Here is a 13200-nt window from a genome sequence, read left to right as displayed (position 1 = left end):
CTCTGGCTGAGGGAGAGGTTGAAGATGGTGGTGAGAACATCAGCCAGCTCGCTGGCACATGCCCTGAGAGCCCTGAGAGAGATGTTGTCCGGTCCTGCCGCTTTGCGGGGGTTGATCTTCCTCAGGACTGTGCGTACCTGGCCTGGTGAGACAGTCGGTGGGGGGGCTGGGTGGTCTCCGTGTGTGTGATCCTCCTCTCTGTGCTGTGGCTGGAGGTCTCAAAGTGGGTGTAGAAGGTGTTGAGGTCATCCGGCAGGCTGTCTGTGGAGCTGATGATGCTGGTGGTGGTCCTGTAGTCTGTGATGTGCTGCAGGCCTTGCCACATCCGTCCGGAGTCAGCAGTAGAGTAGAAGCCATTCAGCTTCTCTCTGTACTTCTCTCTGTACTGGACATCAGTGAACGCTGTATGTTCTGATTCGATCACCAGACTAGAAAGGAAAGCCCAAACAAGATTTTACCTAAATGCTGTAACATACCACAAACTCACACTGTAGGCCAAAACACAGCTGTTTTTGTTTCAAAGACTGGAGAATGAGATGGGATTTTATCTCCCGGATATCCACAGAGTCCCTAAATTGGCCTTTATTTTGGCTATCATGGATCCAAAAAATAATCCTATCTTCTCAGTCATTTGCTGTTCTGTTCTCCACACATAGTAGAAGCATGTTTTGCAGCCATGAATCAGTGCCCACATGGTACAATATCCACACACTGAGAAAATGGCAATACCCCAAACTGAATCAACTTTGCCATGCAGCTGAAGCAGTCAGCCTGCTCTTTGTGGCTCCTGCAGTGTTCATGTAATGTCCTTACATAAGAAATATCTGCAAGTCACAGTAGGAGAAACCTAAAGGTTTTGAGACTTTACAAAACTATAAATAATAAAATGTAATTCTTTGGAGAGAAAAGATAACAGGAAAACCACTGAAGGTGCATTTAGATGAAATGTCTTATGTGATAACATAACTGGATTTTGTTTCAATTCCAAGTCTAACTTGGCCATTCCTCAGTCCTGATCCTGTTTTGTTAAAGCCTGCAGTTCAGAGTGTTTGTGCATTCCACGATAAGGAGAAGGCTGGACAACTTTTTCCCCAGCAGCATTCATGTCCCAGAAAGCTATGTTCAAAATAAGTTAGGCTATACTCTCTGACCGAACTGTAGTGGTTGTGGTTTGACGGGCTGAGTGCGTTTGGTTTTCATTAGACTGTCTCGACACTGACCCCCTGCCCCATCTACAGAAACGTGAAACCAGCCCTCTGGCAGGCGCACTGTGCGAGAGCGAGCCGTGCAGACCTAATGCAGTCTGCACTGCTTTCACTGCCCGGTCCGCAGGCTGGACTGCGCTGCTGCACACAGCACCACACACTAACCGTATAGTAACGAACCACCGAAACGCGCAATGGCCAAGAAGAATCTCCACGGGCATAGACGGTAATCTTCTGTAGTGTTCGTTGAGGGATTATTTGGCGCTTTTCCCACTGAAGGTGTGATATCGCAGCCATGGTGTTCTGTCAGATTCCCAGAAGTTTACGAAGAGGCGACTGGAGCCTCGCTCCTCTGGTGGCTGCTGCGCTACTCAGTCTCCTGATGGCAGGGATGCACCAAGCCGCAGCGTTTCCCTCCTGGAGGTTCGAGGTATGCTGTGACCACTTCATGTCATTTAGAAGCTGTGACTGCATCAGCGAAGTCCAATATAGAGCCTATAGTGTGGTTTGTAATTATGAAGTTATGTAAGTAAGCACTTTGCTCTATCATTTTAGAAAACCTAAAACCAAACTGCATTCAAATTTCTGCTAATTAATAATTGCCATATGTGTCTGTGAAGTTACAGAACGGGAATGCTATAGACTGAAATCATTTGTAATGAATAAAAGCTGCCTATCAAATCGGCCTATACAGTATTGTTATTATACAAAATAACACTTGTTTAAAGCTGCAGCTGCCCTCTATAATTAAATGGTTCCACAAATGTTAAAGTTTAAATAGTAAAGTGTTATTTGCTGGATTTTTATTCCCCGAATTTCCCACAAGAATGACCTGTCTTATAATGCAATGCAGGTTGTGTACATTTGAGAGTCTGTAAAATCATGATAAATGAATAAAGTTTTTAATTAGGTACAGAACGACACAGGTGAGGCTTTTCAAAGTAGCCTAAGGATAATTCACACAGTTTCCTTTCACTGTTATTAAATAGAAGAGTTTTAATAGGAATCAACTACTCATGCAGTTTCAGTAAGTTCTCTGGTTTCCTTAAGTGAATCCTTGGACAATAAATTCTTCGGTGAAGTGGATTAATGTGTTCCTCCACACATCTTCAATCACTGCCACCACCTACTGTGATATTGAGGTTGAGGTATTTGCCATACAATCAAGCAGACTCCTGGCGAGGATCACAGAACTGCCATAAACTTCTTATAGGCAACCACAATCAAATACAGCATAAGTATCAGAAACACTATAGTATAAATGGATCAGTTAGTGAACAAAGTGAGGTAAAATGCAGACCAGGAGCATTTGAATGTGTTTCATTGCATGTGTACTGAAAGGAACACACTATTTGTATGATTCAAAATTACAGAACTGTATCACAGTCATCTGAGTCAGCACTCGCCACCGGCTTCGAGGTTTAGTCTAGTGCGCTTGTTTCAGGCCTCATGATTAATGGTCCGTCTTTATTTGGGCCAAAAATTGAGATTAGATTTGCAGTGACTATAACAAGACATGGCACAAAAAGAACGGCGCTGGCCTTACTACATTAAACACCTCATAAATCACTAAACATACAACTGCAGTGTGTCAGCTGAGGTCAGGAAAGCAGCTGTTGCATAGAGTAATGACCTGTACATTTAAAGTAATACAGAGACATTATCTTTAAAATCAGAGCAGAGAAGTCACACAGTTCAGCAGCAGTCTACCAGACTGCCTGCCCCCAGCTCACTATTTTGGTAAGGAAATGAAGGAAGTACTGCATCTATTTGTCTTGACTGGGCGAGGCAGGAACAGGAACCAGGGGATAGGGTGTTGAATACAAAGTGCAAGGAGTGGCTTTGATATTTGCTCTCCATCTTCAGTATTTTTCCCCAATAAAAAAATGCTGGAGCATACTGGAGGTTGCATAAGTCTGCCGGTTGTGACCAGTTTAACCAAAGATTTTCCTTGCTAAAGCTGTTAGAATATTTTTTTTTTTGCCTCTGTGTGTGGGTTCTGAAGAAATTAAATCACCAAATTCACAATAAAAAAGCAGAGTTAGGACAATCATCTGCATGATTAATGCATCATTAATGCATCTGCACAGTTAACATAATTTCATATAGGAGAAAAAGGTTGGAAAAAAAACCCTGCCATCACACAGAGGGTTTTGACACAACTAATCTTGTATTTAGGATAATAGCTCACTTTATGTCAGTCTCTTCTCAAAGGAATTTGTGCTGTTGCGCCCTGTTGTTCATTGTAAATGTGATAAGTTCAAAGCCTGCCTAGTTTCCCTCCTCCACAGGCCTGGCCAATAGCTCTGCAGACGGTGCAGATCTTCTGTTTCAGATAGTTACAAAAACTGTTGGATGCAGTCGGCCCAATTCCACTGTTTGGAAAAGGCACAGTGGGAGGAAAGTTCCAGATGTTGTTGCAAGGGCTGACTTACACTTGAAGTTTACTAAAGCCCATAGCCTCGTCTTGACTGTATACTCCAAATTGTTACTTCTGATGCTTTTAGACACTAAGACAAGCGCTTTGCTTGAAGTATCCTGAAGCTGTTACACTTACAACCTGTACCTCATAGACAGGCTCTGATATACCATATGTGCTCACCAGTCTCCCAGTATACAAACTTAGGGTTAAAGTAGAAAAAGTTGTCCTATAGAAATCAAGACTGTGTGTGTGCAGTTGTAGCCATCAGCAGTTTGTCAGTTTTAATGTATACTTCCTTGAATCCTCCTTAAAATCACACAGGTGGGCTGCCTGTTCTCAAGCACAGAACAGCCTCCTTGGGACAGAATCATGGCCTGGCTTTAAGTACTGGAAAATGTATTTATTACTTAACCTATTGCCATAACAAGTTATACCTTCTATCAGCTGGAATGATCACTGTTATAGGACACTGCAGCCAAAGCAAACCACAACTTAACCTCAGTCACAGAATATTTATGAGGGCACTAAAATGCAAAGCACCCATACACAGCCATTCAGAGCTATAAAAAACACAGAATCCAGGTGTGATTATTTGGCATCAGTGTTGCCCATCCCCAAAGAATCATCAGACACAACCTGTACAATCTGTAAAAAGGATCATACTTAACATTAGGAAAGCACTTTTACTGCAGACCACTTCCTTTTTCCAAGGGACAGAATGCCCTTGCATGAAAGTCTAGTGTGTAACTTTCACGTGCGAAACAATAAAATAGCAGCAGTGTAGTGCAGGTGTTACTGTCAAGATAACAGATGTAGTTTAATGCTTGCAGCTACAAAAAGTTTGCAATAAGCAATAATCTGACAAAAATCAAATGCATCTCACAGTTCAGTTCCTAACTTCACGTCACAGTGTGAGGTGATTAATTGAAGGGTTTTCTTTGTCCAAGGAAGAAGCTTACACCACTGTGTTGCTCGTCGGTATCCGCAAAGAGGCCCGGTCACAAGTGCTTCACCTTTCCAGGAACAAGCGCTACACCCTCACCCCGGAGCAGCTCAAATGGGACAAGTTCAAGCTAACATACAAGTATTCACTTGCAAATCTTCCTCTAGTCAACCCAGCAGCAAAATACAGCTGTAGGAAAGAAAAAAGGAAGGCAAATCCTCCTGGGACAACAAGAAAAACGCAAAGTCAATATGGTCTCTTCTTACTGCATGTCCATTGAAGATGTTCATTGAAAGTTGTATGAAAGTGCATCATCTGATACTGAGCACCTTACAAAACTCTCAAAAAGATTATATAGTGTACTTGCACACTGCAGTTGCATGGCTACATAACATTTGGATTGTGTTGTACTAACCGTTTGGAGAAGTCCCAGTGATATTTTATTAGTGGAGCTGTAAAAAAGATGATTTCTAAACCTTTAGAAGGTCATTAGACTTAGTGACAGAGATTTGATCACTGTGAAGATTCAACTGGCAGAATAACTGAGAAAAAGTAGGTAATGAGCCAAATTTCAATCATTCCTGAATTGCTACAGTTACATCTTCAGCTCTTTCATACCACCAAATCCATATCTGATATTAAAAGTATCCATGTCAGGCTAACTCTAGAAAATATTATGTCACAGCAGTGGAGCTGTATTTGCAGTGCTTTTGGGGATTCTGGTCTGTCTAAACAGTAGCTGATGTGCTTTGGCAGGTTTCTCTGCTGTAGAGGAATGTGTGTAGACACCAGTATTAACTACATAACGCTGCCATTTCTGAGCAGGTTGCTCTCCTTTCCAACAAACTTGATGAATGCCAGTGACACACGTCGAGGCTTTGCCAAAGCTTTTGGCATGTGGAGTGACGTCTCGCCGTTCAGCTTCAGAGAGGTGCCAGCTGACCAAGAAGCAGACATTAAGATCGGTAGGTGCTCTGCATGTGGCTGTATCAGACCCCAACAGATGTTTCTTGGCTCAGGGCTCGAGACTTCTGCTTTGCTATTACTGTTTTCCTTTCCATGCTATCATCACAGAAATGTCTTTGCCTCCAAACTCATTATTAAGTCACACTTCCGCAACTATATGACTGAGCTTATATTCAGCATGATTCATGATTCTAAGTGAAAAAAAGAATGCTGAACAACTTTCATACAAGTCAGCCCACAGTGAGACTGTCCATACTAAGCCTTATTTGTCCCTTTGGGAGTAAACTCCAGGGTCCTGCATAAATTCCCACTGACAATGAAAGGAATGTTTGTCTACATAGAGCACAAAAAATTAAGCAAGGGTTTCCCTCCTCGGCTCTGAGGTATGCGTGTCTCTCTCTTTCTCTGTTTTGGCAGGATTTTACCCTATCAACCACACTGACTGTCTGCAGTCCCCCTTGCACCATTGTTTTGATGGCATCACAGGAGAATTGGCTCACGCATTCTTCCCACCAACAGGCGAGATCCACTTTGACGACCACGAATACTGGATTCTTGGAAACATGCGCTTCAGCTGGAAGAAAGGCGTGTGTCTTTATCACGTAGTTTTTAGTCTGCTAATAATTAAGCCATAAGGTGATGCATGCAGCAGATACTGGGGAGGAGCTGAAGACAGCTCGGGGGGCGCATGGCAACTTAAAGAGAAAATAATCAATTGGATCTTTGTTGCAGGGGTTTGGCTGACGGATCTTGTCCACGTGGCAACTCATGAAATTGGCCATGCCCTGGGACTCATGCACTCCATGGACCCGAAAGCTATAATGCACCTGAATGCAACTCTGACAGGGCGCAAGCTAATCACACAGGATGATGTGTGGGGCTTGCACCGTCTCTACGGTAATGCATACATGGGTTTTGTATATTTTGCCAGAACATAATTGAGAAAGTTCTTCTTTTGGGTTTTGAAGAAGTTGTCAGCCATCCCGGACACAGGGTATCTAGAAGTAGTAAGTCAAAAGCAAATGTATTTACAGTATTTGGTCTCTGAAACCTCTTGAATGAATGGAAAAAATCTTTAAGAGCTGAACAGCAAATCCAGTCCTCCTGCAGGGATCAGATACCTGACAGGCTTGATAGCCTGACCTGACAGATGTGGGGTGTCAGGAACAAAAATGAGCAGTGAATGCATTGCTTGTTTTGTCCCGAGTAGTCTTGTTGGAATGGAAGACAAATGATGCAGCACTTGGGAATCCTGCCAACATTCTGGCGCCAGAGTATTTTTGATTTCGATGGACCAAGTTTGGCAACTTCTCCTATGGGTTCACTGATGTTGTTGTTAAATTTTAAACATGACAGATTAGAAGTCAGTCCCTGACACCTTCCTGATCATCACTTGTGCATGTCTTAAAAACTGTGGCCGATGGTCTACTGTGTAGACTGCCATGTGTGAACTGAAGTGATGCTAAATCGGACAGACTGACCATCTCGAAAGGCAAAAATGTTTTATACGTACTATGATTAGAACAATGAATCTACATATATTTGTGGAGGACAAGCAGTATAAAGCTGCGGCGCTGTTTTAGAACCAACCAAAATGTCATGCCACTTTTTGATGGCTCACAATAAAAGCCAACGTGGCATTAATGAATACTGTATTAACTACTCACGAGTCATCATTAGTGTGTATTATCATGAGTCACTGTCAGTGGAACGAGAAGCAGTCTGGAGATCTAAATTCTTTGGCTGCTGACAGAGCTGTTGTCTGATCCTCATTCCCCTCCTCACTCCATCTCTTCCAGGATGTTTGGACCGGCTATTTATCTGTCCAGCCTGGACTCGTAAAGGCTATTGTGACAGCAAGCGCAAACTGATGCAGAAGCACTGCCCCTCCAGCTGTGATTTCTGTTACGGTAAGACACAGTAGCAGCAGCAGTCCAAGGGGGAAAAAAAGAAAGTTTTCTCTCAATTGAGCAGCGCAAGGAGCTGCTGTGAACCATTTGCCAATGGAGCAACGGGAGCCAACAGGTCCAGCCATGCAATGAGGGGTTTCAAGAATCTCAATTAAAGAGAGATTACAGTTGCCACGAGACTTTTGTTCTAGAGAATACCTGTGTCCTGACAGAGCAGAGCAGGTACCTCTACACCAGGTATTGATAACCCATCAGCCATCTGATGGGTCAGCCTAGGCCTCTTTGGGTTTACGGTGAGATGCACTAGTGCCAAATTGTCCTGTAGCACAACAGGAAATGGCTCCTCTTAATTATCACAGCCCAAAGACTATTGAGGCTGTCTAAGACATTTGTCTGCAACAAGGGACAGTGTGGAGAGAGGCAAGAGGATACGATTCCTGGCTCACAGTAATCTGTTCTTCATTGCTGATTGGGAGACGTTGGAAAATTCCTGAGCGAGTCCAAACCGCTGGAATTTCAGACTGCGGCTTGAGGGTTAGAGACACACAAGGTCAATTTAGATTTTTGCGGCATTAACGAGTGACTGTATTTAAACAGAATCTGAGTTGATCACTCGGATGCCTGTTGTGTTTGTAAGAAACCAGATGGGAGAGATTAAACTGATAAGAGATGTGGCACCGGCAGGTCAGTGGCTAAGAAACGTGAAGTGTCTGACATGAGAAAGTTCAGTCTTTTTCAGTGAGGTGTTTGTGAAGGAAAGTGTGACATCTCCAGATTAAGAAATACACTGAGATAAATGGTAAACTCATATTGTATCTCTCTTAGCTCCTTTTTTACAGCACTTTTTTTTGAGCATTTCCTTTCAACCCTCTTCAGAATTCCCTTTCCCCACTGTGGCTCCCACCTCGACTCCCCCGAGGACCAAACACAAATTGGTTGTCGAAGGCAAGAAGCTTACTTTTCGTTGTGGCAAGAAAATAGCATCAAAGAAAGGCAAAGTATAGTGAGTATCTACGTCTGATCTATCATTAGTCCGCCTAGCCACAGTGATGCTACAGTATGATTTCACCTGGCACTGTCTAACATCTGACTCCTGTTCCAGTTGGTACAAAGATGGGGAGCTGCTGGAGTTCTCTCACCCAAACTACATCTCCTTAAAAGATGACCATATTACTATAGTGGCCAATGCTATCAACGAAGGCACATACACCTGCGTTGTGAAGAAAAAAGACAAAGTTCTCACCAAGTACTCATGGAGGGTACGTGTGCGCTTCTAAAGGCCACATCTCCTTTGCACAGTAAACAGACATTCACACACACACAGTCACAAGGAGACCTCATTTACTAGGGCACATATTTGTTTTTTGAAAAATGTCTTTTCTGTCTGTGTCTTCCTCAAGCTGTCTACCGCTGGTTGTCATCATGTAAATGCCGTTTAATATGTGCATATAATAAATGTTCCGTGACAAGTAGTGTTTTTGGGAAAATACCCACTGTGAAAAGCTGCTCATGTCAGATGTCTGATGAAAAATCTTTGCAGCCCTTGTTAGCTGTTTGGGACAATGTTTACTCTGGATTCATCAAGCCTGGACTTCCTCAAAGCTGCTGCGAGAAAGGCAGCGATGGGGTCCAAAGGGGTTCTTGGGATGTTCCTAGAAAAACGGAGACCGATTAGCAGGATAGTGATATGCTTCATTTCAAAAGATATTAACACAGTTGGATAATTCACTACTGGATTCTACAAACTCCTGTAGCCCGCTGGAAAATGTCATCCATTTTTTTTTTCAGGGGCCTGAAAAAGTCACAGAAGCTCTCGTTTGAATAATTGACACATTGATCAAACTAAGCTACTAAAGCCAGAATAAGCAATGTTGTCTACAGCCTTTAGACCTTCGGCTGCATATGGAACACCTCAGACGTCTGCTTACTTTACTAGCCTCATAGTGAAGCCAGCAGTCTGTCTCCTGAGACTGAGCAGTCAGCTCCACTGGCAGTTCTTCTTCCAAGCTTAGTCAACACATCAGGTGTAATAATCTGCTGAGGGGCTCAGGAGGGGGCAGGGGACAGATAAAACTGATAAATGAACATTTCCATTTAGTGCTGGCTCTAGAGGTCCAAAGACGAGGGTACTTTTCTGTGCCAGTTCAACTAAAAGCAGCAATGTGGCCTTGCAAGGAACAAAACTGCATTATTTATTTTTCGTTGGCTCAAAATCAAAAATTTTATTGATTTAATGCTCATCACAGAGCCATTTGAAAACAAGGGTAGAGCAAAGTCTGGGCCTCTTCTCCCCTGAAAGAACAAAGTACTGAGACAAAGTGTGTGGTGCAAAGAATGACATCACTGTTGGACAGTGATTACTAAGTTGGGTTCAGGCTGGAGTTTTTTTTTTTTGGCTCGACTTCTCCATTTTTTTTCCTCCTCTGGCAGTGTGTGGTTGTGTTTGCATAGCTTGGAAAGAGTTTATAAATATAGGGAAAATGGCAGACAAAACAAAGTTTCAGACTTTATTTATAGCTAAAACATCGCCTCCTGTCATCAAGTGAGCTGTCAGTCTCAAGTTATACTGGATGGAAAACAGCCAATGCTGCATCATTATACAGTAGCTCAGGCAGCCAGGAAATAGTGGCCATTTAAAAAAAGCTGGTCCTCTCTCATGAAGTATAAAAGGGAAAATAAAACAAAAGTCAAGCATGAGAGCTAAACTTCTAACAGATTTATGGTTGTCTCTCCTCTTTAAGAACTAAAACAGCCACATGTGAAATAGTGTAATGGCTTGAAAAAATAGAAGCCAAAAAGTCAAAGACAAATTCTAGAAATTCAACATGTTTGAGCCACCAGTCTTGCTGTGACACAGTTCTGACTTTGGTAACAGTTTTAAATGATCAGTTATTAATCTGGTTTACTGTTGTAAACCAGCGACACTGTCCGGTTCCAAAAGAAGTCCCAGAGCTCTCAGCGCCCTCTTCCTCAGCCAGCCAGGCATTCTGCAGCTTCAGAACTTGAGGCTGAATCCTGGACCGACTGCAGACACTCCCTGGTTGCTAGTTGTCAGGTGAAAGCCTGTGTCTTTTAGGTCGTCGTCACCCTGAAGAGATTATAGAAACAAAGTCAACTTGTGATATGACACCAGCAGTTTTATCTATCCATCCATTATTTATACTGCTTATTCCTGAATAGGGTCACAGGGGTACTGGAGCCAATCCCAAGCTTACACTGGGTGAGAGGTACACCCTGGACAAGTCGCCAGTCTATCATAGGGCTGACACAGACAACCACACAAAAACACTCACTCCTATGGGCAATTTAGTCGCCAGTCAACCTAAGCTGCATGTCTTTGGACTGTGGGAGGAAGCCGGAGTACCCTGAGAGAACCTACGCAGGCACAGGGAGGACATGCAAACTCCACACAGAAAGGCCCCGGGTCGGCTGACACTCAAACCCAGAACCTTCTTGCTGTGAGGCAACAGCGCTAACCACCGCTCTACTGTTCCACCCCCTGTAGTTTTATTTCTTACCTATTTATTGTATGACTGATCAACACTACACTGGTTACCTTTGGAAACTCCTTAACCGGAATGGATTCTAATGAAGCATTTTGATTGTATTCCACAAGTATGCCTGAACATGTGTATTATTATTATTATTATTCCTTCACGTTTAATTTGAAAGTGTTATTGTCCCATGGTCTGACAAGCTTTACCCCTGGCAACAATAAAACTGAGAAAAAAAAATAAAGTGATCTAATTTATTATTATTAGAGGAAATATCAACATTAACTTCAAGTGAAAAATATATTAATCTTTGAAAAAACAACTTCTGGGTGGGTAGGACCGCTGCTGAAAACATTAGTATCCAAAGGGTGCTCATCATGGAAAACACAAGGAGGAAATACACGGACACTAAGCAGAGGCCCGTAGGTCCGTAATCTATTTAACACATACAGCGTTCGGAAAGACTGGTAGCTATATATAATGGAGAAAGTGGAGCCTAATGTCCTTACCAGGTGACTGTAGCCAAGGCCTCCCTCAGGTGGACGAGGACTGGTGCCTCTCTTCACCCTCTGTTGCTCGCTCTTAGCAGGCCAAGTGGGGAACATGGATGGCTCAATGGGTAGTGGCGTCTCTCTGAAGTATTCGTGCTTGAGCGCCTCGTCCGACAAGATCCTCTTACTAGGGCAGTAAGTTAGGAATCTGGAAAACAATCGGTGATCGAGTTCAAGAGGAGATGCTGATGCACTTCAGAGATGTTACAGTGAAGCACAGGCAACCGGGCAGCAAAAACTGCTGTGAAGACTTAATACAGGAACAGCCAGAGTGTAGAGTAATGGTTAAAAATAGTACAAATGAATTCATTTTTGTAAAGAGGTAACCTGGTTCTAAACCCCAAACTGGCTGCTCACATTTTTTCAACAATTCAAATAGGTCTGGTGTTTTGCTCATTGACGGCTGCTTGCCCAGCTGGAAAACCAACAGGGACTGTGCAGAAGGGATTAACCCTGGAGGCGACATCTTTCTGTGCCAGACCCAATTAAACAGAGACAAGAAAAAAATGATGCAAGAAGAGATGAAACTCATGCATATGCACACATTGTTGTAAGTCAGCTGCACCTAGCAACCAATACCACTAACTGCTTCTGTGTTGATGGAAAATTACACTGCCATTATAGGTAGTTCTGTCTCAGTGATGGTTCTGTCTGATGCGTATTTGTTGAGAAACAACCATTTGAGGACTGCAAATGATCAAGCTGAGATTTATTTTAGTTGCATGGAATGTAAATATTGTGCTATGTGTAGGAATCTTCCTGAAGGTAGGAAGAACTCAAGGAGAAAATACTGATTAGGACTACTGGTGACTCTGTAATATGAGCTGAACTAACTAAACAGCATCTAGACATACAATCTGGACACAAAATGAGGAGCCAGTGGTTTTGTGCAAGGACCCTTAATTGCACATGACAGGATCAGCGTAACAGAGAGCAGCTCAGCTGCGATAACTGGCTTCCTAACTGTCTGTCTGGAATCACCCAGTGTGTGTGTGCAGTGGTAGCGATAAATGATTAACAGCAGCTGGAAAAGACTGTACTAAACAAACTGTTTTTACGTGGAAGGAATCCCTGAGAAGGATTACCGACTGGGATTCGACTGAGACCAGCTTTATCGGACATGGGGCCAATGTCCTATTAATTTTGTTTCTCCTCCTGCCCTGTGTGTTTGCTCATCCCCAGGACCCTCAGGACCCAACAGCCCTGCTGGTTTTTATTTGAGTCATACAGTTTACACACATGTGGACAAACTTGCTGTGACTCTTCCATGAAAAAAGAAAAACTCACAATTTTCTCAGAAATAACTTGAAACTGACAAAAGTAATTGGCAGCCGTCGTTGTTTATTCCATATTTAATAAATATCAGATGTTGCTTCAAATTTTTGATTCAACATATTTTAAATTATAAAACAAATGAAGATGACCTAATATTCTGTTGCACAACCTTCAGAGGCAAACAAGTGATTTCTATAGCTCTCAATGAGACTTCTGTACCTGTCTACAGGTAGTGCAGCCCACTTTTCCTGAATAAATTGCTGCAGCTGCCTCAGATTTGAAAAGCACCTTCTCAAGGTCAAAGGTCAAAGTGTTTGTCATATGCACAGTTAGGAAACCTGTTTCCCTGTACAATGAAATTCTTACTTTGCCGTCCACATGAATGCCACAAAATACAAATGAAATATAAAGTAGATGAATAAGTAACAAATTCA

At 42.8% G+C, this 13200-nt stretch overlaps 2 protein-coding genes across 7 annotated transcripts in view; one reads left to right on the top strand and one right to left on the bottom strand.

Moving 5' to 3' along the window:
- Window positions 1-1166: 1166 nt before the first annotated feature.
- mmp23ba (matrix metallopeptidase 23ba) lies at window positions 1167-9846 on the top strand. Its single transcript, XM_020612532.1, has 8 exons — window positions 1167-1635; window positions 4575-4711; window positions 5396-5535; window positions 5954-6121; window positions 6269-6433; window positions 7336-7446; window positions 8323-8449; window positions 8549-9846. Exons 1-8 carry the CDS (start codon window positions 1501-1503, stop codon window positions 8721-8723), a joined length of 1158 nt encoding a protein of 385 aa, XP_020468188.1. The 5' UTR covers window positions 1167-1500; the 3' UTR covers window positions 8724-9846.
- Window positions 9847-9939: 93 nt separating this feature from the next.
- Window positions 9940-13200, bottom strand: part of cdk11b (cyclin dependent kinase 11B) — a 15830-nt gene continuing 12569 nt past the window's right edge. For all 6 annotated transcript variants that reach the window (XM_020612528.1, XM_020612530.1, XM_020612526.1 and 3 more), the window contains 2 exons: window positions 11450-11639; window positions 9940-10534 (listed from right to left, as the gene is read on the bottom strand). In XM_020612528.1, the coding sequence (XP_020468184.1) occupies window positions 10442-10534; window positions 11450-11639 (283 nt within the window). In that variant the 3' untranslated portion in view covers window positions 9940-10441. The remainder of the gene's footprint in view (window positions 10535-11449; window positions 11640-13200) is intronic.

This window comes from Monopterus albus, unplaced genomic scaffold (assembly GCF_001952655.1).
Source record: "Monopterus albus unplaced genomic scaffold, M_albus_1.0 scaffold126.1, whole genome shotgun sequence".
In the NCBI taxonomy this organism is placed as follows: Eukaryota; Metazoa; Chordata; class Actinopteri; order Synbranchiformes; family Synbranchidae; genus Monopterus; species Monopterus albus.
The sequence above is the reverse complement of the archived record's forward strand: the minus strand, read 5'-3'. Positions and strand labels throughout refer to the sequence as shown.

Bases quoted from the DNA above. Each gene is read 5' to 3' on its own strand.
- mmp23ba (XM_020612532.1), top strand. From the start codon at position 1,501: ATGGTGTTCTGTCAGATTCCCAGAAGTTTACGAAGAGGCGACTGGAGC. The intron at 4,712-5,395 runs GTATTCACTTGC...ATTTCTGAGCAG, and splicing joins AAGTTCAAGCTAACATACAA to GTTGCTCTCCTTTCCAACAA. The intron at 8,450-8,548 runs GTGAGTATCTAC...CTCCTGTTCCAG, and splicing joins TCAAAGAAAGGCAAAGTATA to TTGGTACAAAGATGGGGAGC.